The sequence below is a fragment of the Diorhabda sublineata genome, chromosome 8 (genome assembly GCF_026230105.1).
Source record: "Diorhabda sublineata isolate icDioSubl1.1 chromosome 8, icDioSubl1.1, whole genome shotgun sequence".
Taxonomy (NCBI): Eukaryota; Metazoa; Arthropoda; class Insecta; order Coleoptera; family Chrysomelidae; genus Diorhabda; species Diorhabda sublineata.
The window spans coordinates 22,200,654-22,224,017 of NC_079481.1; the positions used below are offsets into that span (position 1 = coordinate 22,200,654).

Below are 23,364 nucleotides of genomic sequence, written 5' to 3' on the forward strand. Positions count from 1 at the left end.
AATGGAGAATATATTGAAAAACAATAAATCTATATCCAATTATAAATATTTGTTTTCATTTGTCTATCTCAAATCTTAGGTAGTAATTCTCGTACTGGGCAAAATCTCACTAGGTTCCATGTATAGAATGACCAATTATTGTGTATGTGTATTATCTTTGCTTGGAAGTCTTCTTTCATCAGCTCCTTGAAGTGCACTTAATCTTCTTGACATTATTTCAAATCATGCTATTATCCCTTTCTTTTTGTATGTTATAATTATTATATAAAAGTTGTAGTGCGAATTCTTTATTAATTACTATAGTTCAAGTACTAGACCATTTAATAGATGATTGTATAAAATAGATTAGTACAACTTGTCTAATTTCACATTGAAACAAAGAATGAAGACCACAAAATAAGTAAATCCGATTGCAGTATCGTATCCACACTCTGATGAAATATTTCAATACAAAATCGTAAAAAAAAATTTATTTTTCTAGCTATACATTATATTTTTAAAACTCAATGACTAATAGCTGAGATTTATTAGTCTAGTTTCCCTCTTAAAGTACTCGTATATGGATATTAAAATATTTCGTCTGTAATTAAGATATTGATTTAAACATACTTATAATTTATAATTTTATAAAATGTACATAGTGAAAACGTTTGTTACTAAAAATGATGTAAGATATGGAAACCAATCAAAAGTCATTATATCACATCAAGGTAATGAATTGACTAGATAAAAGAAGCTCCACTAAAATATTCCTCACCAAATTAATACTATCATAAGAATTTTAGGTGATAGTGAAAAATTGTCAAAAAATTCTTTACAAATATTCTCAACATCTAACAGTCTCAACATCGTGTTTTTATTTTCAACATTTTGCTTAAGAAAGTCGCAAATAGTTTTAAAGTGATTAAGATCGGGACAATATGATGACAATTTCATGATATTGTGACCATTTTGCTCTAAGTTCTACTAACTTCCTAAGGTTTTTTCATCTTTAGAATATTATTTTAACCTACTCTTAGCATATAAGTAATCTGAAATCAAATATTGTGGGAGCATAACCTCTGTTTCATTTTATCTTTTCGAGATACAGATATAGGAGATTTTTCGTTCTGGACATTAAGTTACGGCACATTTTGAACAACGAGAAAACTACACGATAAAAAATATTTTTTTACTCTGCTTAAACTATAACGAACCGCTGCCCCTTCGACACTGTTTTTGTAGTCATTCGTTAATTTTATTAAAAAATGGATGCGCATTTCGTCCACGCGCTTTCAAAGCTCAGAGACAAAATGAAATTAGACACGAGTACTTTTCGGAAACTAACTATAACCCGGGTTCAGGTAGATCACCTATCAGCTGATTGCACGTTCAATTTTCGATTAAAATTGCAAATTTGATTCATGATCTACAAGAACTACAAGATTTTTATTACAATTTTGGGCGTTAATTTTTCCATAATAGTTATTTAGTTGTATAGAGTAGATTTTCGATATTTACCTAATAATTGTTATTGAGCAACTACCCACACGCGTGGATTTTGCACTAATGTTTAAAACTAATAGTAGTAGTAGTACTAATTCTCAGGAACCTATCAAATACGCTGCTCGTGAGAATAGTAGGCATCCATTACAAGGAAATAGGATAATTTTTAAAGTTCAAAAAACCATAGACAAAAACAATAACTCATCAGTTGATCGCATTTACCCACTAGTCTACCAGGGTAGAAATGATCCTATCATATGTCTTCGACCCGATCAAGTCGATCAGTTTCCGAATAACCATAACTTAGTTTCCAAACATTCAAATTATGATCGGTTTAACCCAATCATCATAGTTTTCGAAAAGTCGTTCGGTATTCCAATTGTTCTATTTACTTAACAATATCATTTCGCTTCTTAATTTTGTTGATTTTCCTTGTGCTTCTTCTTCTATCTTTTGAACTGAGTTTATCAGTTATGTTATCAAAATGCCTCATAATCAGTTCCCATAATATGAATATTGTCAAATTAAACAATTTAGGGAAATATTACTTTCAACTTGTGCATACATATTATTTCATTTTCTTATTTTTAAATCTAAATTTATCGCAACATCGACCATTAGAGAGATGAAAGCGTTGTGAGCAAGAGACCATAAAACGAAAAAGGAGAAGTGAATAAATAATAACTATGTTTAATAGGAATGGCAATATATAAAATATCAACAATTAGAAATAAATGGCGTGTATCTTTTTTAACTGAGTAAGTTTTCTTTTAAGTTAGCAATCGCTTCATTAAACTGATATTTATTTACTTTTCTCCCATATTCAAATATTTCAAATTCAATTATTTTGTGTTAATTTACATTCCCGTAAAATAACTGAATACGAATCTAATTCTTTGGCTTAACAAATACAACACTTCATTTCTTTCTTACTAAAAGACATTACTGTTCTATTGAGAATAAATATTATTTTCGATTTATTAACTTTTTATAGATTTATAGATATTTATATATTAATGCATCTAAATGTTCTTGATTTGACGTCTCTTCTGTTTCAACTTTTTTTTTGATAGAAGAGACCTAAAATCAAGAACATATAGATACATTAATATATCAAAAGATATAAGGAATTGAAGAAAGTTATATATTTGCAATTTAGAATTATAGAATATCCAATTTATAGGTAATTATCTAGTAATATTGTTTATTTACTTTTAGGTGTGACAAATATCTTAAATCAATGTTTCGAAAAAGTGTCATGACTAGAAGTCATGAACTGATGACTGCTGTGGAAGATGGAAATATAACGGAAGTGGAATTAGCATTGAAAAGAGGAATTTATGTTAATAAGAAATATTTGGAGAAGAAATGGACACTTCTACATGCAGCAGCCAAATATGGTCAAATGTCTATTTTAATGTTACTGTTGGAAGAAGGAGCAGATATTGAAGCCAAATCGTTAGAAAGAAAAACTCCTTTACACTATGCTACTAAACATGGTCACCACTCTGCAGTTATGTTTTTGTTATCAAAAGGAGCTGATATTCAAACTAGAACTTCAGAAGAATACACTCCTCTACATTATGCAGCTCAATATGGTAACAGCTCCATTGTTCATGTATTTTTGAGAAGAGGGGCTATTATTGAGGCCAAAACTAAAAAAGGCAAAACCCCTATGCATTTTGCTTCAGAAAATGGTCATAGTGACATAGTAAAATTACTCATGAAATATGGAGCAGATTTTGAATTGAAATCCAGTTTCAACAGTCCTATGCATTTAGCTGCCGAATATGGACACATAAATGTTATAAAAATCTTGTTGGAAAATGGAGCTGATATCAACATGTTAAATGCTTTAAAATATACCCCGTTGTGTGTTGCAGTTAACAAATCACAAAGAAGAATTGTTAAATTCTTATTAGATCAAGGAGCAGATTGTTCAATAGCAAATGGTTTCAAAGATACACCTTTGCACTTAGCTGTTAGAAACGATAATGAAGATATCGCAAGATTGTTAATAAAGAAAGGTGCAGCTATACAACCGAAAAATGAAGATAATTGGTCACCTCTTTTAATTGCAGCACAGTGTGGATATGTATCCATTGTTGAATTATTACTAGAAGTAGGAGCAAATGTAAATGATGTTGATGATAATATTAACACTTCCTTGCACATAGCTGCTGAAAGTGGTAATGAAGATGTGGCAGAAATTCTCTTGAGTAAAGGAGCAGATGTAAATGCAGTTAATATTAACAGTTGGACTCCATTATTTTATGCTAGTTATTGCCACCAAAAGATAGTAAAACTTCTGTTGGATAGTGGAGCCGATTTTCATATAACAGACAAGTTTAAGAATAGCCCTCTACATGTTGCCACTTCACTTGCTAATATACCTATAATGAAGTTGTTAATTAATGTCGGAGCAGACTTGGAAACACGAAATGAAGACGGTTCTAATGTTATAGACTTGGCTCTTAAATTAAGGGATAAAACAATCATAAAAAATTTGATAAAGTACAGTTTATACAAAGATATTAATAAAATAAAACCTAATTCACTTGGTAGCTTGGAAAATTCCAAGTTTTGGGATAGTTGTAAATCTGAATTGGAAGAGATGAAATATCATATGATTGCTGATAGCACTGTTTCATATTACAAATTCTTAAGAGAATCGGAAAAAAATAAATTAGCTGCTTATTTTTGCAATGAAAATATCGTTTTGGAATTAGAAGAATTACAATACAAAAATAAATATCCAATTTATGGAATTATTATATCTATGAAAATGTTACAGGGGAATTACAGGAAGCGAATGTTAATGAAAGCTGATGAAATTCTACAACAGTTGAAACCAAAGTTACCAATTGTTCTTAGAACAAAAATTTTGGAACATTTATCTGATAATGATTTAAAAAAATTTTATACGGAACGTCCGTTAGATAAATAATTGAATATATTGCTCAATTACAATGTTTAAATGTTAAATAATTTATATAATTTAAAAAAGTGGTATTTTACCAAATCTTGATTCTTAAATTTTAATAAATTAGATTTTCATTTTTTCTATGAAATACTTGATATTACACCTAATGAACTAATTAATTAGTGCATCAAGTTGTGGATTTAATGTAATAAATTCTACAAAAGTTGAAACTAAAGTTACCTATTGATATAAGAACAAAGATTTTGCATTTTTCATAATGATTTAAAAAACTTTAAACCGAATATCCGTAACATAGATAGTTGAATATATTGCTCAGTAATAACGTTAAGTACTTTGTATAATATCAAAAATTGTATTTTACCATATCTTGATTCTAAAATTGTAATAAATTAGATTACAATTTTTTCTGATGAAATACTTAATGTTGCACTTAATGAACTAATTAATTAGTGCATAAAGTAATTGATTTAAGAAAAAATTTTAAACAAATATCTGATAATGATTTAAAAAAAAATTATTTTGAACGTTGGTAATACTAGATAGTTTATTATGTTTAAATGTTAAATAATTTACAAAAATGTTATTTTACCAAATCTTGCTTCTAAAATTGTAACTAATTTGATTTCAATTTTTACTTATTACATATTTAATATTACGTTTAATGAACTAATTAATAAGTGCATGAAGTTGTGAATTCAGTGTAACAACATTTAGAAATTTTGAAATTAATCTAAGAACAAAAATTTTACAACAATTATTTGACAATGATTTTGAAAAAAAAATATATTGAATGTCCTTGGCATAGATAGTTTAATATATTGCTCAATAATAACGTTCAATTGTTAAAGAATGTGTATTTTATAAAAAAATGGTAATCTAACAACAAAATTTTTTCAACAAATATTTAATAATAATTTTGGAAAATAATTATTTTGGATGTCCTTGGCATATATAGTTGAATATATTGCTCAATAATAACGTTCAAATGTTAAATAATGTATATATTATAAAAAATGGTATTTTACCAAATCTTGATTCTAAAATTGTAATAAATTATATTTTAATTTTTTCTGATGAAATACTTAATGTTACACCTAATGAATTAATTAATTAGTGCAGAAAGTTGTGAATTTAGTGTAATGAAAGTTCATGTTATTACCTAATGACATGTTCAATGAGGAACATTAGTTTGAAATGCACAACTATCTGCTTCAGTTTATAGGGAAAAATATTGAGTATTTTAGATTATAGAAAGTATTATATTGTATATGGTTATCTGCGTTTGCTGCTATTTGTGGTGATCTATAACTAAGGATGTTTCGAGTTTTAATTGTTATTTTTCTTATGATTTAATCCATAGAAATATTGAATAATATGGGTGTTAGATCCAAAGACTAGAATGGTCTTCCTAACCATATCTATCAGACTTCTTGCGTCACAAATTACACAATATTACCTCACTTTTGGTGTTTTCCACTAAACACTCATGATAATCACGTTCACAAACATGGTATTTCCAGTCCAGATCGTTATAATCGTAAACCTAAGTGGAAGGGATTAGGAAGCGTTTCGAGCATCGGACTAAATAATATATATATATATATCCCCTTTTATAGCGTTATACGCCTTTGGGTTCCTAATCTCCAGGCCTGTCTATCTTGCCAGTCGTCGACTGCTAGGTTCCTTTCGGACATTGCTCTAGTGATTCCTTGTAGCCATGTTCTAGGTGGTCTTCCCCTCTTTCTTTTTTCTTTGGGGGTCCATTCTAATATTATTCTTGGTAGTCGTTCTCTTCCCATTCTCTTAACGTGTCCGTACCAAATCAACTGTTTCTTTTCTATATCTTCTACTAAAGTTCTTTCTACTTTCAATTGTCTTCTTATTTCCTCGTTTCTTATATGTTCCGTTCTAGATATTCTTGCTGCTCTCCTCCAGAAATCCATTACCACTGCATTTAAGTTATTTTTTTGCTTTTCTGTAAGTTGCCAAACCTCGGAGCTATATGTAATTATTGGTTGTAAAATGGCGTTGTATATTCTCTTTTTTGTTTCTGGTCTAATATTCTTTTGCCACAGCACTGAGTTCAGGGCTCTTATTACTTTTCTTCCTTTGGTTATTCTGTCCCTAATTGTTTCCTCGTTTCGTCCTGTTGTTGTTAGTTTTACACCTAGGTATATGCATTCCTTACAGTTTTTAATTATTTTTCCCTCTAGATCTAAATTCCCAGGTGAATCTTCTGATCCTATACATATGTATTGTGTCTTCTCCGTGCTAACCTGTAGACCCCACTTTTGGTATTCTTCTATAAGTTTTCTAGACATGTACTCCAGATCTTCTTTTTCCTGTGCTACCACTACCTGGTCATCGGCATAGTGCAGTGTATACAAGGTGCTCTCCCCAATAGTTAGTCCCATTCCTTTACATTTTTTTTTCCAAACTCTTAGGGCTTCATCTATGTATATGTTGAACAGAGTTGGGGATAAACAACACCCTTGTCGCAAGCCTTTGGTTGTTTTGAAGCCGTCTGTCACCTTGTTACCTATTTTTATTTTTGCTGTTGTGTCTCTGTATAGTTCTTTTATAGCCTTTATTAGAGTGGTATTTATGCTCGTTCTTTCCAGAACCTCCCATAATTTTGAGACAGGTACTGTGTCATACGCTTTCTTCAAGTCTACCAATAGTAGGTGCACTTCTTGTGATCTTACGGTTCTCTTTTCGATTATTTGTGATAGACAGAAAATACTATCTATCGTCGATCGACCTGCTCTGAAGCCGTTTTGTTCCTCGGATTCGTATGGGTGATATTCTTCACAAATGATCTCCTTTATTATTTTTCCGTATAACCTACTGAGCGTACTAGTCACTGTAATGCCCCTATAATTATTGCAGTCTTCCTTATTTCCTTTCTTGTATATGGACGTGATCCATCCTTCTTTCCACGTTTGCGGTATTGGTTCTCCATTTAGATGTCTATTGATAATTTCTGTTAGGATATTAAACAGCCTATTTGTTCCTGCTTTTATTAATTCTGCAGGTATTCCCTCTGGACCAGGAGCGCGCCCATTTTTAAGTAGTGTTATAGCTTTCTTTGTTTTTTCTACGTTGATTTTCATTGGTTCACCTGTAATCCGTATGTCTTCAGCCGGCATGTTACTATATTCAGATCTCTGTTCTCTGAGTAATGAGCGGTAATAGTCTTGCCATTTATTTGGTGATATGGTGCCTATTGGGATATTTTCTTTTCTGCCAGATCTAACATTATCTATAAATCTCCACGATTCCCTGGATTGGCGTCCTCCTAAATAGGTATCCAATTCCTTGCATTTATTTTCCCAGCTGAGGTTTTTGGCCTCTATCGCAGCGGTTTTAAATTTTGATACAGCTTCACTATATTGTTCCTTATGTTCTGCTTTTTTAGTGCTTAGCCAGGTATGATACAATCGTTGTTTTTGTTCTTTTAAATTTTGTAGTTGTTCAGTCCACCAATAATTTCGTGTTCTCTTTTTCATTTCTTTATATCCTAAGGCTTCTTTGGCTGCTTTGTGTATGCTGTCAATTACTACTTTGGTAAGATTGTCTGTTGGTTCTTGTTCGTACTCCTGTAGGAGGTTTTGGTCCAGTCTTTGTTGGTATAATAATTTTGTGCTCTCGTTCATAAGGCTTTCTATATTATAGTTTGGTATATCTATATCTGTTAAATCTTTACTGTTTTGCAGTTGATTCTTTTGTTTGTTGTCTTTGATTATTGGCATTATTAACTTAGCTTTTATCAGATGATGGTCACTTCCACATTCTGCGGATCGATATACTCTGACATTGTGCACTTTTATCTTCGTTTTTTGTTTCATTATAAGATAGTCGATTATTGATCTTAGATTTCTAGTTATTTGCGTCCATGTATATGTGTGTATTTCCTTATGTTTAAAATACCCATTCATTATTCTTAGTGAGTTATGTTGACAGACATCTATCAACCTGGAGCCATTATCATTCCTGGTATTTTCACCGTAGGGCCCTATTATCTCATGCTTCGTTTCTTTGCCAGTTCTAGCATTTAGGTCTCCCAGTATTATGATTTCTCGATCGTTACCTGTCTGAGATATTAGCTCATTTAGCGTTTCATAATACTTTTCTTTTTCATCTACCCGTGCGTCTTCATTAGGTCCATAAGTAGCAATTATTGTTATTTTGCAGCCTTTTAAATTGACATTAACTTTTATTGTTCTATCGCTTATTGCTTCCCAGCTGGAGACGTTCTTCTTATACTTCTCATGTATAAGGAGCGATATACCCCTTTTTGCATGTTCTTCTTTGTTAACGCCGCTGTATATGTGGATATATTCCCCGAGTGTTTGTGTACCTTGTCCTTTTTTCTTTGTTTCAGAGAGAGCAATAAAGTCCAGTTTATGTTTTTTAATTTCTTGTAAAATGTCATCTACCTTCGTTCTAATTCCCTGTATATTCCATGTTCCACAAATCATAGTCCGTTTTCGTTGCCATTGTCGTTTTCCATTTTGATCATCCATATTCCGAGGCCTAGTTTTCGGATTTTTAGCCAAAAGAAGTTTTTTCCAAGTGATAGGGGGCTGGCCTATCGACTTGACCCTCCTCCTTTACCCGGGCTTGGGACCGGCAGTTGTGTCCAGCGGGCTACTCAATCCACCACACCGAAACACACCAGGCGGAGTTGGACTAAATAATAACAAATGGTAAAACAGAAAAATGAATCAAAGGCTTTAGGATTTATGAGGTTATTTCGTTAATCCTCTCAAACGGAACCATAAGGATCGTAGTTGCCTTGAGAACGCTCAAATGAGTATTTTAGATGTTGTGAACATTAAGGGAAATGCACCATTTGTAGTAAAAAACATAATAATTAATAGTGTGTCATGTCAACCTCACTTTATAAGTTGAATAAAATATGAGAAGCTTCTAAGTTTGAGGAATTAAAACGCAGTATATCAACTCTAAATATTGAAGAGATATTAACCGGACTAGACTTAAAAAACATTAAGAATACAATCCCGCTGGAGACTATTACGCACAAAGAAATAAGAAGGCTGTTGAACCAAAAGGAAAACAAGATAGATAAGAGAATGGGGTATCATATTTATTCATATGGTTGTGAACATAAGAGATGGAACTGCAACTAAGATATAAAAAAAATAGAATATGATGAGGAAAATATCATAATACAGTTCAACTTCGGTATATCGAAGTTTACGGGGAATTTAAAAATTTTGAGGTGTTTTTCGACCGACTTCGATATATTGTATAAGTTCACAACAATCTTCATGTTTTTATTTGAATGCTAATTATGGAAGAAAATACGGCGTAAATGCAAACAACTAAAAAAATCCAAAATTGTTGTCTGCTTACTGCCAGTAAATGCCGCTTTGTCGAATACATCATCCAAGACATTTATTCATTGGATTACATGATCACTCATTACTGTTTTTTTTTTGTAGAAATTTCGTCAATGTGGTTATGGCACATCGGGTATTACGGAGGGTGGGATTTTGCTCCGGTACATCCTCTACATTGCTATCTTCTTCCTCGTCATCATCCTCTTCTGTCCTTTCCGAAACGCGACAATGTCTACATCGCTAAGAAAACCGCATACAGCCAGTTCTTCATCAAATGAAAGTCCGTCAACGTTCAGTGTCTTTGTAAGTTCGTTCCATCCATCAGGAGTTTCAATTGCATCTGGTGTTTCAATGATGTTAGGACAGTCCTCTTCATAATTTTGATTTTGCTGTTTAAACCCGCTTTTTTTAAACAGTTCTCAATTATCTTTTCAGCCACATTGTTCCAAGCCTTTGAAGCCATTCATATGATGTGAAGGACATTGATTTTTGTTGGGTTATTGTCTTCAATAGCACCAAGGAACCGGGGCTCAACACCCTTTCTGTAAACAGCTTTAAATTTTTTCATTATTTATCCAACTGTTGTTTCTTCGATGTGGTATTTGGAGATAGAAATTGCAATTTCTATGTTATCGATTGTCGATTACGTTAGACTTTTCTTGTTTCTCATTTCTTTGTCCAGATCAGCTAACCATTGACCAAAAGTTTCAGATTTCATCCGAGATTTTTTGTTTGCAGTATAGTCCTTAGGAAAACTTCGAACCCCTTTGAAACATCTTGGGTTTTTTACTTTGTCAATCATTGAGGGCTTAAATTTCACACTTGCCGTTTGATTTGCTTCTAGCAGCATAGTAACTCCAAGCTTACTGTCTTTCCTACCATGGCAAGAATCCCCTTGAAAGGTTAAGGTTTTGTCAGGTAAGCACTGGTAATAAAGACCAGTCTCGTCAGCATTGAATATATCTTCTGCTTTATACCCCTTGGTTAATTCAGGTAGATTTTCACTCCATTGTGTGCACTCATTGCACTTTCATCAGTTATCGTTTTGAAAACAATTTTAATTTTGAAGCCGGCCTTTACTAGCACAAAAGTCACTTTCACTTTTACCAAGTTGTTGATCAAATTGCGTAGCTTTTTCTTGTGGGTTTTTATCATGACACTGCTTCAACTACTGCAGAACTCAAACTTCGATATTGATGCAACTGCAACTAAGATGTGAAAAAAATAATAAATATCATGATGAAAATGTCATAATATGTATACTTTTTTACGAACAACCCTTCAGAATATCTTCTCTCACTACCCTATTAATAAACTGTAATAATCAGTTCAGGAGTGATTGAGAAATAATTAATTTTCATTAGCTACGTCTTTGTGGAAAATATGACCATTCTGTAATAAGTCGATATTACACATAAGGATGTTTACAATCCAAATTTACCATCATCACAGTTGATTTTATATAAGTATGAATAAATATATTCCTTTGAAAGCAAAACAGGGTACTTGCATTTTTTAAAAAGTATTTATTTTTTTATTCATTCTATAAGTTCTTGATATGAAATAATGACAGAAAGTAAAATATTTAATAAAAGGTGAAAAAATAATTTCTAAATGTTTGATTGAAAATCGCAAAAATTTCAAATTTTTAACTACATAAGAAAACGATTCTCATTGATTTTTAGTTGTAACGTCATAGATTTAACCCGGGAGAACTCGTTAGAATTGCCGTCACACGAACTCACTAGTGAGAATTTTTCTCCCGGTGCCTTATTTAAATAATTTTACTGTAAATTAATGAATTCGAACATTTTATTCCATTTTGTGATGTTTGTCTATAAAAAGAATGTGATAACTAACTAAATTTTTTAATCGAAATATATAAATTGTTTAAATATTCAAATATATTTAAAACCCTTTTTTAATTTTTTTTATTTCTTGAGTTGGTAGCTGTAATACAATAATCCATCATCATTTTTTGGACATTAATTGCTGAAATTCCCCCACGTACGCAATGAATTGTAGGCATATTTTCAAGTCCTGTCATAAACAAAGTACCTTCTGCGTTATAGCCATCTCTTTCGACAACTAAATTGTGCAAAACAACACAATCCTTAAAGATATAGTTGGTAAACTCTGACTTTATAATTTATAGTTCTATGGGAAATCCTCCATTTATTTGTCAGAATTCCGAATGAACATTCTATATACCTTCAAGCTCTTAAGAGCCGGTAGTTAAACTTTTTGGAATTGTCAATTGATGTCCACCGAACGGTCGGAGAAGGTGTTCGTGTAGGCCGAACGCTTCATCACCAACAAAAAATATGGAACGTTAAGCGCGGTTCTCACGAGGCGATTTTTATCGGTCAACTAAAAATCGCTTCCGAATAGAACAATATTCGCTTTATGAGAACACTGTTTCAATAAAAGTTGATCAACTTTTGTTGACCGATAAAAAGTTGCCCGGCTGTCAACTTTTGCTTTCAAGTCGGCTTAATTTTTGAGCGAGTTGAATCTTGTTGAACGTGAAAACGAGCCAGACCGACTCGAAAGCGATTAATCTTTGTTTGTATTTTTTTGTGTGTGATAGGTACCTAGTGCATGAGCAAAATGTTTTCGTCTAAAAAGGGGTTTAAATGGAGTGATACTTCAACCTTCAAGTTTCTAAATCTTTATCAGTAGCACGAATGCCTTTGGAATCAAACCCTTGTTATTTACAAGAACAAAGATGCCAGAGATATTGTAATTCAAGCAATAATTGTCGATATGGAGTGCGAAGGGTTAAGTATTGACGATGTAAAAAACAAAATAAAAACTGTACGAACTATGTACAAAAAGGATCTCAACTTGGTTTTAAAGTTTTAAAGCTTTATCTTCGATCGCTAGCTCTTTTAAAAGCAACTGTGATGCTCCTAGTCGGTCTCTCCTAGATATCCAACTCCTCACCCAACATTTTCTTTTTTTTTTCTAAATATCTCTTTTCTCAATATTATTTTTATTTCCTCAAATAAAATATTTTTAATTTACCGTACACACCTTTGCACTACTTTATTCGGAGCCATTTTGAAAAAACTACCAATTCGGTCCGATCGATATTTCAACCGTGTAAACGCAAATCGCTTGCGATTTTTGTCGGCCAACAAAAATCGTTCAATTGAAATCGCCTCGTGAGAACCTCGCGTTAGGACTTTTCGTAGTAGGAAGACATTTTTCGTCAGGAATATCCAATGTATGTTCAAGCAGGGCTTTCCATAAGCAGGAATACATCTCTGTAGTAAAAATAAAAGCAATAATGCAGAAAATACGTATCCACAACGTTTATTTTTGAAAAAACATTCCATATAAGAAAAAACTGTAAGAATTAATGAAAAACGATCATATTCCCCCCTTGCTAAGCAGTCATTTGACGCCAAAAAAAGTGAAAAGATGAGACAAAATCTCACCTAGCGAGTTCTCCCAGATTAATAAAAACATTGAACAATGTCTACTTGATGATCACGAGGATTATTATAATACAGTGTTTATTTATTAGTTACGTATAAATAAAACATATTTCTACTTACATATATGAATAAAGTGAATAAACCTTTTATAGGTTAAGTTCTTACATTATTACATGATCACGTTGAAAATTAAAAGCTTAATAAACTTCATTGCTATAAAATATTAGAATAAATTAAATTTGAATCTTAATTATATTAAAATGATCCTGGCAACAAAATTAATAACCTCTTGCAGGATCGTCAAAACGACAAACACTTTCAATCCATTTTTGTTGTAGTATATTCGAATTTCTTGGCATCATAAAAACACTTTATCAGGAGTTTCAGTGTGGTATTTTCACATCCTGACACAAAACACGATTTATATATAATTTTTCAGATTAATCAAAGTTTAATAATAACGCCTATTTTAGAATAACCGAGACAATAACTGTCGTATTATATGTTCAGTATTTATGACGTCACACGATCTTACTAAAATGTTTAAACTACCTACAAAATCTTTGAATTTTCAATAATATTTTTCTTTATAAATATTGATAAGAAAAATTATAAAAATATATAATAAAAGTTGAATATAAATAATTTTTTCTCAAATCATGCAAGTACCCTATTAAACTTTTAAAAAAATAATTAGTATTTACCATAATTTTCATGACTTACTTCCCTTATATCCAACAATGTATTTAAGAGAGAAGCGGTAGAAAGGGTGTAAGTGTTTTAATATGACTTTTAACTATTATATAAATGTTCTTAAAAATTGACAAGTCTACATATGATATTTTTTCTATTATTTCATTTGGTAGTTATGTTTAAAAAATACATGTTAAAATTATTTTTTTGTTGGTAGATTTCAGTAATAATCCTGGACCTCTCTGTCAAGTAAATCTACAATTCCTACTAAATTTTCTTTGTTTTATGCTTATAGGTTTCTGAACTTCATATAAAACATTACTTCTTTAAATTCCTCTTCATCACTTAAAAATATTTTTGAATCTAACCACTACTGAATATTTCGTGTTCCTTAGCCAAGAAACGCTTCTGAGTTCAAAGTCTTTTTAACCTGTAAGGGTCCGGTTCTTCCTTTTTCGCTCGTTGATCTAAGTAGTTGATACCAGTCTCTGGGCAGATGAATATCAATGGACGTTTTTTTGTTCTTTCTATCAGAGCATGGACCATTTCACACTCAGGATGAGTATGTCCAGGAACTAAAAATTTATGGTCTATGATATCTAATGTTTGGTGTAGATTAATAACATAATAAAATATTCCTCAAATAAAGGAATTTTTGTTCTGGACTTCACTTGTGTCCGAATAAAGCACAATTTGCTCAACTTCTGCTGGAACGCAATAATGCCAAACGCTATTTCTTTGGCACCTCTTCCCGCAGTTCATTTTGGCCACATAAAATATGTGGACTCTCCTGAAAATCATTTATCTACTGTTAAATTGTATGTCGCAAGCTGACACAAATAGAACGTCTTATTTGTTGATAAGTAAGAAGTTTGTAAAACCTGCTGTAAGCCAAATACACATGTTAGAGGGAAGGATTGTTTAAAAAACTTTTTCTTATCAACTGCACTTGCTTCATATGCCAAATCTGCTACAGTGGGGTGCTCATCTAACTCTTTTTTAAAATATACTCTAAGCTCTTCGCTGCTACAATATTTTTCTAGAAACAAGGTATCACATCTTGAGCATGTCTTAGGTTTTTTAAATTTAGTTTATTACATTCAATTACATTGAAAAAATGTTACTAGCAAGGTTATATGTGTATATATGTTACCCTGGAAAATTATTAACAATCGTTTTAATGTAAAATAGTACAGGGTGCGGCAGCATAACTTCCTTTTTTCAAAAGTTAATAAAACTTATTGTATGAATCAGAAAATTTTTATTCGTTTTTTATAATATAGGCACATACATAAAGTTTTGTTTTACTGAGTTTTGAAGATCAAATCAGTTAGGTGACGTCCCCCATTCTCCATACACTGAGTAAACCGATTTCTGGCGTTTGTCATGACTCTTGCCAGCATAGCAGGCGTTATGTTGGCAATTTCTTCCTGGATGTTCGTCTTCAAATCTTGTAGGGTCCTTGGACGGTTCACATACACACGGGATTTCAAAAAACCCCATAGGAAATAATCACAAGGGGTCAAATCGGGAGAGCGGGCTGGCCACTCCAAATCGCCCCTAATTGAGATAAGGCGCTCTGGGAAGTGTTCCCTCAAAACAGCCATCGATGTTCTTGAAGTGTGTGCCGTTGCTCCGTCTTGTTGGAACCAAGTGTCCCCTAAGTCCAACTCATCTAGCCGTGGGAAAAAAAATTCCTGTAACATGTTTACATACCGGTGCGAATTCACTGTCACTGTGACTTCATTTTCCTCAAAGAACCAGGGACCAATAATTCCACGTGAGTAAATTGCACACCACACTGTGACTTTAGGTGAATGCAAAGGCCGTTGATGCAATTGTCGAGGATTGGTATCAGCCCAGTAGCGCATGTTTTGTTTGTTTACGGATCCACACAAATGAAAATGGGCTTCATCACTAAAAAAAACAATAGCGTCCTCAGGAACGACTTCCAGAAAAACCTCACACGCGTTCCTCCGAGAATTGAAGTCACGTTCAGAAAGTTCTAACTAACTCAATGTTCTCCGGTGATCTAATGGGCCGAGGGACTCCAGTTCTTCGTCTTGTCACACTTGCAGTTTGTCTGAACGTAGTGACCCACGTAACAATTGATTTCCGGTCCGGGACAGGGGCCAAGGGGGCTAAATTAAAGCGATTCCGAAAGGCGCGCTGGGTTGCGATCACAGAACATCCGCTCGAAAAGTAAACCTCAACGGCAAACGCACGCTCCTCACTGTTCCAACGCATGATGGCGACTGAACTGTGCCGGGACAAAACTTTATAGTCCCCCCTCTCGAACGAGACCACTAGCACTCCGTTACGACATCTACCGACTAAATGGCGAACTTTTTAAAAAAGGAAGTTATGCTGCCGCACCCTGTATATTACTAAAATCAATCTTCGCTGCATATCAGCCTATTTATTTTTACATGACGAATTGTTGTGGCATTTTCAGTTGCATTGAACTTTATGTTTGACGCATAAATTATTATTGTTAGGTTAGGTTAGTTATATACATATTATTATTAGGTTAGGTTAGTTATATAACTAACCTAAGCTAATAATTTATATTAACTATTGACTATGTGGATATAAAACATAAAAACGTTGTCATTAAACATTTATTTAAATAATGAGATTCAGTCCTAAAAAAATAGAAAAATATGTAGATATAATGTTTAAACTCTTTTACTGTTTATGTTTAATTCTGACGTTATCTCTTTCGCGGTTACCCTTGTATTATTAAATATGTTTTTTGTGCCTTATTTTTATCACTTTTCGATGTATAGATCCTTTTAAATGCCCAAAATTTACACTCTTTCAAACCGTTTTGACTAACAACCCCATTTACGTAAATACTTATGACCTATTAAGCGCCGACCACAGCATTTTTCTTGTCTATATCAACAAGATGGAAGCTGTAATTTGTGATGTCACCAATTTGGATTGTAAGAAAGTAGATCGTTCTTTTTCTCGTGGAAGAGTGCTTATAAAGGACAATTGGTAATTATTTTATGTGAATCAGATGAAACGAAAAATATATCAAAAAATTAACTTATAAGAACCTCATTACATTATTTTACTACTAAAAAAGTATAATGTGATATTTTAAAACAATTCAGGGTAACTTAAAAAGCTACCTAAGCTCTAGTGCCTTTGTAAAGAATATTATATAGAAATGAGAATTACTCAATCACTTGACGTAATATGTAGGCGAATTAATGTGATTTATGTTTAATATGTCTGTGATAATTTACGAGAGCAAAACTTGTGTGCATTTAAAAATATTTCTAATAAACAATTATTTTACTTTCAAAATGTATTTATAAGAAATTTATGTAGGTACATTTTCTAGGACAGTTCTCCGCATTTTCCAACATTACAGCTATACCGATTTTTTGAGAAAAATTCAAGAACCACTAACTTATCTACATTTGAATCTCAAAATTGTATAGAGTCGTATTGTAGAGTGATTTTATAGCCCAATCAAATTAGGCTTTTACCCTTTACAAAAAAGTTGTTAAATCTTTAAATATCAACAAAAAGAGTAAGATTCAGTTATTACGTAAAATAGCTCTCTTTATATATTCTAATTTATTTATCATTTACTTTTTGATAATAGACTGATTTATTTTTAAAATGCTCAGCGATAAAGAGTTCGAAAGAAAGAGAGAGAGAGAGATAAGCTTTTGTCATTAGAAAATTTTATAATTTTATTGACAAAGCATCACAATTTTATATTAGATAATATAAAATAACAATTTGAGTTAATATAGTATTATTATAATTATATATATATATATATATACAGGTTGTCCCACGACGACTATCTGTATATGGCAAAATACTTATAGTAAAATTATGAAAATTTCTACGTTTGGGATTTCGGATACGATCTTTTCATAGATGTCTACTGTAACTTTGTTATTTTAAATGGAACACCCTGTATATTAATACATTTTTAAAATTCACGTAAAATTTTAGTATACTTTTGTCTTAACACTTTTTTCGAAAAATGCATATTTTTGAGTTATTAATTTTTTTTAAATTTAGCCGTTGCAGACCCCTATAAATTTGAATCTATGCTGAAAAATTTTTCATTTTATAAAGGGTGTATATAAAAAGTGTTCAAAGTTTAACTTCATAAATATCAAATTTCTTTATTTTTTTAAATAGAACAACCCGGTTTTTTCTATGTTAATGCATTCAGGGGTAAAAAATAAGGCAAATTCTTGTATACTTTAAAACAACAATCGACTAATCAGTTAAACGGCAGTTAAATAAGTGTCATTTATTGCAAAGCCTACTAAAAGTATTCATAAAATATTAAAATTTGTTAAAAAATACAATAATAATTTAAAATCTCAAATATCTCGGAAACGACTAAAAGTTGAAATACGATTAGTAAATACAATTTGATTTGATTTTTTTACAGACCTTGACAAGATAAAGACCGACGATAATTTTCTACATGTACAGACACAGACCACACACCGTCAATATATAGACCAAAACTGAACCCTTAGGTACACTTCTGCTAGCTGGCAATTTACTTGAAACGGATGACACAATATTCTAGTTGGTTAATCAGAATATCATGATCAACACTATTGAAGGTTTTTTCGAAATCACAAAAAACTGAAGCAGTATAAAAGTTATTGTCAAGTGAGGTATATATTTTATTGAGAACAGAGAACAGCGTCATTAGTGCATTTATTAGGTAGGAAACCAAATTGTTGAGCTATTAAGATTCTATGTTTGAAAAGAAATAGTAATAGACGGTTTTTCATTAGTCGTTCAATTATCTTCGATAGGATTGGTAATGATGCAATAGGGCGATAGTTACCAGTGTTATTGTTATCACCTAACAATAATGGCTGTTTTAGACAAATAGGAAAAAGCCCCTTTTCAAAGGATTTATTGATTAGAGAACATAAAACGTTAATCATCACTTCAGGAAAATTCAAAAATAACTTAGCTGATAACCCACCGATACCGCGGGAAGTCTTGTTTTGAATGCTAAGTACGGTTTGAGCTGTCTCAAATCTATCTACAGATCTGAGGAAGGAACTATCACTGATTATTTTAGAAGGAACGAGAAAAGAAAGAGCATCACGACTTGGAAATATTTTAGAACTAATATTCTTACTTACGTTAGCGAAATAATTGTTAAGTTCGTGTGGGTCGAGGTCAATAGTGTTTGATGAACAGGTTTTGTTTCTCAAATCATTGATAACAGATCAAGTTTCTTTCGAGGAATTTTTAACTCTCGAGACGCGATTGTTGTAATAATTTTGATAGTTTTCCGATACAATATAGTTGATATAATTGAGGATGTGAGGATTGTCTGTGAACTTTTTAATATACAAGTGTGAACTAATATTCTTGGTGGGAGTGCGTGTTCCTTTCGTAGTCCATGATTTGTGATGATTAGTTTTATGAAGGCGAAAAAGAAATGCTGTATTGTAGCACCTGATATCGAGAAAGTCTAAAAATTTAGAGTCATTAACTTTAGAAAAATCAATCCTAAACATAAGTTGTGAAAGTTGATAATGTTTTATTTAGAGAAAATCCTCATCAACTGGTTGTGTTTTTTGAAAGATTTACAAATTCAGGAAAAACAGCTTCATGGTCAGAGAGACCTGTATTCATTACTAAGTGATGCATATCATATATCATGGGGTGGGAGTCTGACACTATGTAATTTATAATTGAGGAAGTTTTTTTAGTAGTTGATAAATTCACGTGCATATTTAGCTAAAATGACTCAAAATTAATTATCGGAGACTTCCGAATAGCATAATCATTAGTAAAGTCAATGTTAAAATCACCGCATAGGCCCTCTTCAGCTTTTATTAGGCAGAGCGTCGCGTAAATTTAGAAGGTTCTCAAAAAGAATTAATATTAGATTTAGGTAGTCTATAAATATAAATAATACATAAATCGGTAGTTTTGTTATAAGTTAGAAAAAATTCAAAAGCATTTTCTACTAGTGAAAAATCGTAATTTGATACAGCCGAGAAGTCCTCGCAGGAAGACAAAATTAGGGTTGCGCTGCGAGCTGAATTACCCCTGTCAAATCTACTAATAACTATATTTTTCAATGCTAAATGAAACGATGACAGCGTGTATAATTCAACTAAAACGTACTGATTTGGCTGTAGTTTATATAGTTTTCTAACGTTAGACAATAGGCCTATTCAAGTAGCTGTCACTTGAAAACTGTTCAAAAATCCTCTACAGTTATTTTTGTAGCGACTGTCTGCGAAAACTGCGGCTTTTTTCCATTCTGAATAATTGGCGGTTTTGCTAGATATTTTTAGTGCTGTCATGTTGACTTCTAACTTCATGTATTCCAGTTCTCTAGTAATTTGAATTTATTCTATAATACTTATAATCAAAAACTCGGTAAAAACATAAATCGTGTCGGTCTGAGTTTGATTAGATTAGAACATGAAAATCACATCAGGTTATGGGTGCCAGTTCGACTAACTGTGTTGTGTTCTGAGATCTGAGCAACGTAGACGTGATCCTAGAAGTACCGGATTTCGCCTGCGGGTATTTTGTGATTGCCTCAAACACTTAGTCCGAGTTCGTCCAGCTCTAAAATAGATTGCGTGAAAGGTGCTGAAGATTGGTGGACGTGGAAAGATCGAGTTATGGACGTTCTGAAGTTGTCTGATGCAGTCGGAATCGTTGAAGGTGCCAGGAAGAAGCCTGAGCTTTCATCTGAAACGCCAAGTAAAGGCAAAACTCGAAGTGTACAATAGGTTTGCAGTTCAAGCTAAAATAATCATTTCTCAGTGCGTTAGCGACAGTCTTCACCAGCAAATTGCAGGTAGGCTGTCAGTTAAGGAAGCATGGTACATTCTGGTTCGGCAATTTGACAACAAAGCTGAAGATCAGTTGTTTCGTAAGTGTCTTGATTTTTTCAGTATAGAATGGAATGATAACTAAGATGCCGCATCGGTTTTATCTCGTGCAAAAATGAAGACCGTGAGTTTGCTATCGGTTTGAAAACGCGATGGAAGATGGAAATCGTAGATGATTTTCTTGAGCTGTTGTACGTCTCCAAGGTACTGCCCATTTTACCTTACGTTTTGAATCATTCAAGTCGGATATCTACTGATGAAAGCAAGCGAAAAGAAGTCAGTAGAAGATCTCTCGTCTGCTTTGATTTGCATGAAAATGTTGCACCACCTTCGAAATCTGGTGTTCTACGACAAACAATGACGGACAGCAGAAGAAAAAATGTAACCATTCGAAATGCAAGTACTGTAGCTTTAAAGACCATTGGATTCGTCAATGTTCCAAGTGGAAAGCTGATGGGAATCCCAAATATCCAGCAAGCGCAGGAGGCAATATATCAAAATGGCTATCGCAAATGACCAGTAGCGGATTGATAATGAAGCTACACGTTACATTAGGTCCAATTTAAAATGGTCCACTGATTATAAGCTTTTTCCAGTAACTACAAATGCTATTGTCAAAGCTGCGGGAAAGGAATTAATCAAAGCTATTGGCTGCCCTTGCTGCTCACGATCGGAATTCGGATAACATATTTGCATCAACTGATACTGAATGTCGGTTCAGTATAGGTGGACAGACGATCTTTAGAGGTGCCCGGGACACGGGCAGAACCCTTTATCGTGCATCGTTTCACACTATACAACCGGTCTGCGCTAGTGTGACTGAAGACAACAAGACGCTTTAACTGTACTATGAGCGCTGGGTTCACATAGACAAGCGTCACGTCCGTGCAAATTTTGATTTTGAACTAGGTGTCAAGGTACCTGGTGACCACGAAATCTGCGAACTATGCCAATTTGGTAAGGCACATCGGTTACCGTTTGGAACCTGACTAATAGCCTCCGCCACAGGTGAGCTGTTGCCGGGTATTTATACGAACTATTCGATTCATCCTTTAGTGGTCATCGCTACTTGATAGTCAGCGAAAGCTTGTACCCTCGGCCATCATGTTAAGGACTTTCTCAGTGATAGCGGTGGTGTATTTGACAATCGTGAAATTCGAGAAATCCTGAAGTCACGAATCCTGAAGTATGAAGCTACACAACGTCTGACGGCACCCTACACGCCGGAACCAAATGGCGCGGTAAAGCGTGAAAATAGAGCTATCGTTGTAATGGCCACACCCTTTAAGTATGCAAATCCTGACGTAAAATTTCCCGCAGCTATCTGGGCGGAACTAGTAACTACCACTCGCTATGTGCTTAACCGAGTGGGAAAATCTCCAGTTGCCAAAAGTCGCCATTGGAACTCTGGTTTGGTCATAAGCATCCTCGCATTGTGAGCTCTAAATACTACGTCCATATTTCTGCAATGAAGTGGCGCAAAATGGACACATAAGCAATAGTTGGATACATGGTTGGGTATGACGGTGATGAACGCGATCTAATTTATGTTCCTAAAAAGAGAGAATGCGTTGTCTCACGTGAAGTTACCGAGATCGTCCTTTCGGGAAAGGAAAGCCGCTTATTGGTTGAAAGACTACGTGACTCCCCACTTTGGTGAAGTTCTTCCCACAGAAGATGAGCCGAACACTTTTATTGAAGCTATCCCCAGTCTGAAGTTAGTACCGAATGGAAAATCGCATTGGATACTGAAATAAAATCCATTTATAAAAACGTTGCATGAGAATTGATCGACTTTCAGTAGGAAAGAAAGGAATCAATAAGTGGGTCTATCATATCAAGTGTAATCCTGACGGTAGTATTGATAAGTATCGTACAAGACTGGTTATAAAAGGTTGTGCACAACGACCTGGGATGAATATGCAAACACCTTCAGCCCAGTTGCTCGGTTGGAAATGATTCGATCATATGACTAATGGAAGACATATTTTACTTCTGCCCATCTCATTTAAATCAAAAAGTTCTTTACAATGCCATTTTGCGCGATGATAAAAGTATGGAAGTAGATCTGAAAGTTCAAACTGCTCAATGCACTTGTATGGCAGGTACGAGCGAAGTATACAATCATGTTGGAGCACTGTTATATGCATTAGAGTATAATTATTAGCAAGACTTACACTTCCTGCACTAATGTGAGGTCCTTATGGAATGTGCCATCAACCAGTGAAGTTGACTACCGTACCGTGAAAGAAATGGATTTTGGTCGAACTATTCATAGTTCTAAAAAAAGCACTTGTGTTCCTTTAAACCAAGAGGAAATAGTTAATTTATTATCAGCCCTTCATAATGCTAGTGGTAATGCAGTTTTAGAAAGAACTACTGATAAATATTGTAAATATGTGGAAGTAGCAACCAATAACCAAAGAAAATCTAATGAATGGTTTAGACTACTGCTTCAAATTTCAAGCGAGTATGTCGAGCTTCACTCCAAAAACGCCTTTTATTTTTAATCAAAGAAATTTGCTAACCTTTGAAATTTTCATTTAAAACAAAAGCTACTC

The 23,364-nt window shown here is 33.2% G+C and overlaps 2 protein-coding genes across 2 annotated transcripts; one reads left to right on the forward strand and one right to left on the reverse strand.

The window, feature by feature from the left end:
• The first annotated feature begins 2,020 nt into the window (after positions 1-2,020).
• LOC130447254 (putative ankyrin repeat protein RF_0381) lies at positions 2,021-5,498 on the forward strand. Its single transcript, XM_056783965.1, has 2 exons — positions 2,021-2,243; positions 2,704-5,498. Exons 1-2 carry the CDS (start codon positions 2,185-2,187, stop codon positions 4,430-4,432), a joined length of 1,788 nt encoding a protein of 595 aa, XP_056639943.1. The 5' UTR covers positions 2,021-2,184; the 3' UTR covers positions 4,433-5,498.
• LOC130448279 (craniofacial development protein 2-like) lies at positions 5,155-8,955 on the reverse strand. The gene is made up of 2 exons (XM_056785565.1): positions 7,551-8,955; positions 5,155-5,159 (listed from the first exon to the last, which is right to left on the reverse strand). Exons 1-2 carry the CDS (start codon positions 8,953-8,955, stop codon positions 5,155-5,157), a joined length of 1,410 nt encoding a protein of 469 aa, XP_056641543.1.
• Between the last annotated feature and the right edge of the window lie 14,409 nt (positions 8,956-23,364).

Excerpts from the sequence above, each read along its gene's own strand:
- LOC130448279 (XM_056785565.1), bottom strand. The coding sequence starts at position 8,955 with ATGGATGATCAAAATGGAAAACGACAATGGCAACGAAAACGGACTATG.
- LOC130447254 (XM_056783965.1), top strand. The coding sequence starts at position 2,185 with ATGGCAATATATAAAATATCAACAATTAGAAATAAATGGCGTGTATCT. Across the intron at positions 2,244-2,703 it reads CGTGTATCTTTTTTAACTGA|GTGTGACAAATATCTTAAAT; the intron begins GTAAGTTTTCTT and ends ATTTACTTTTAG.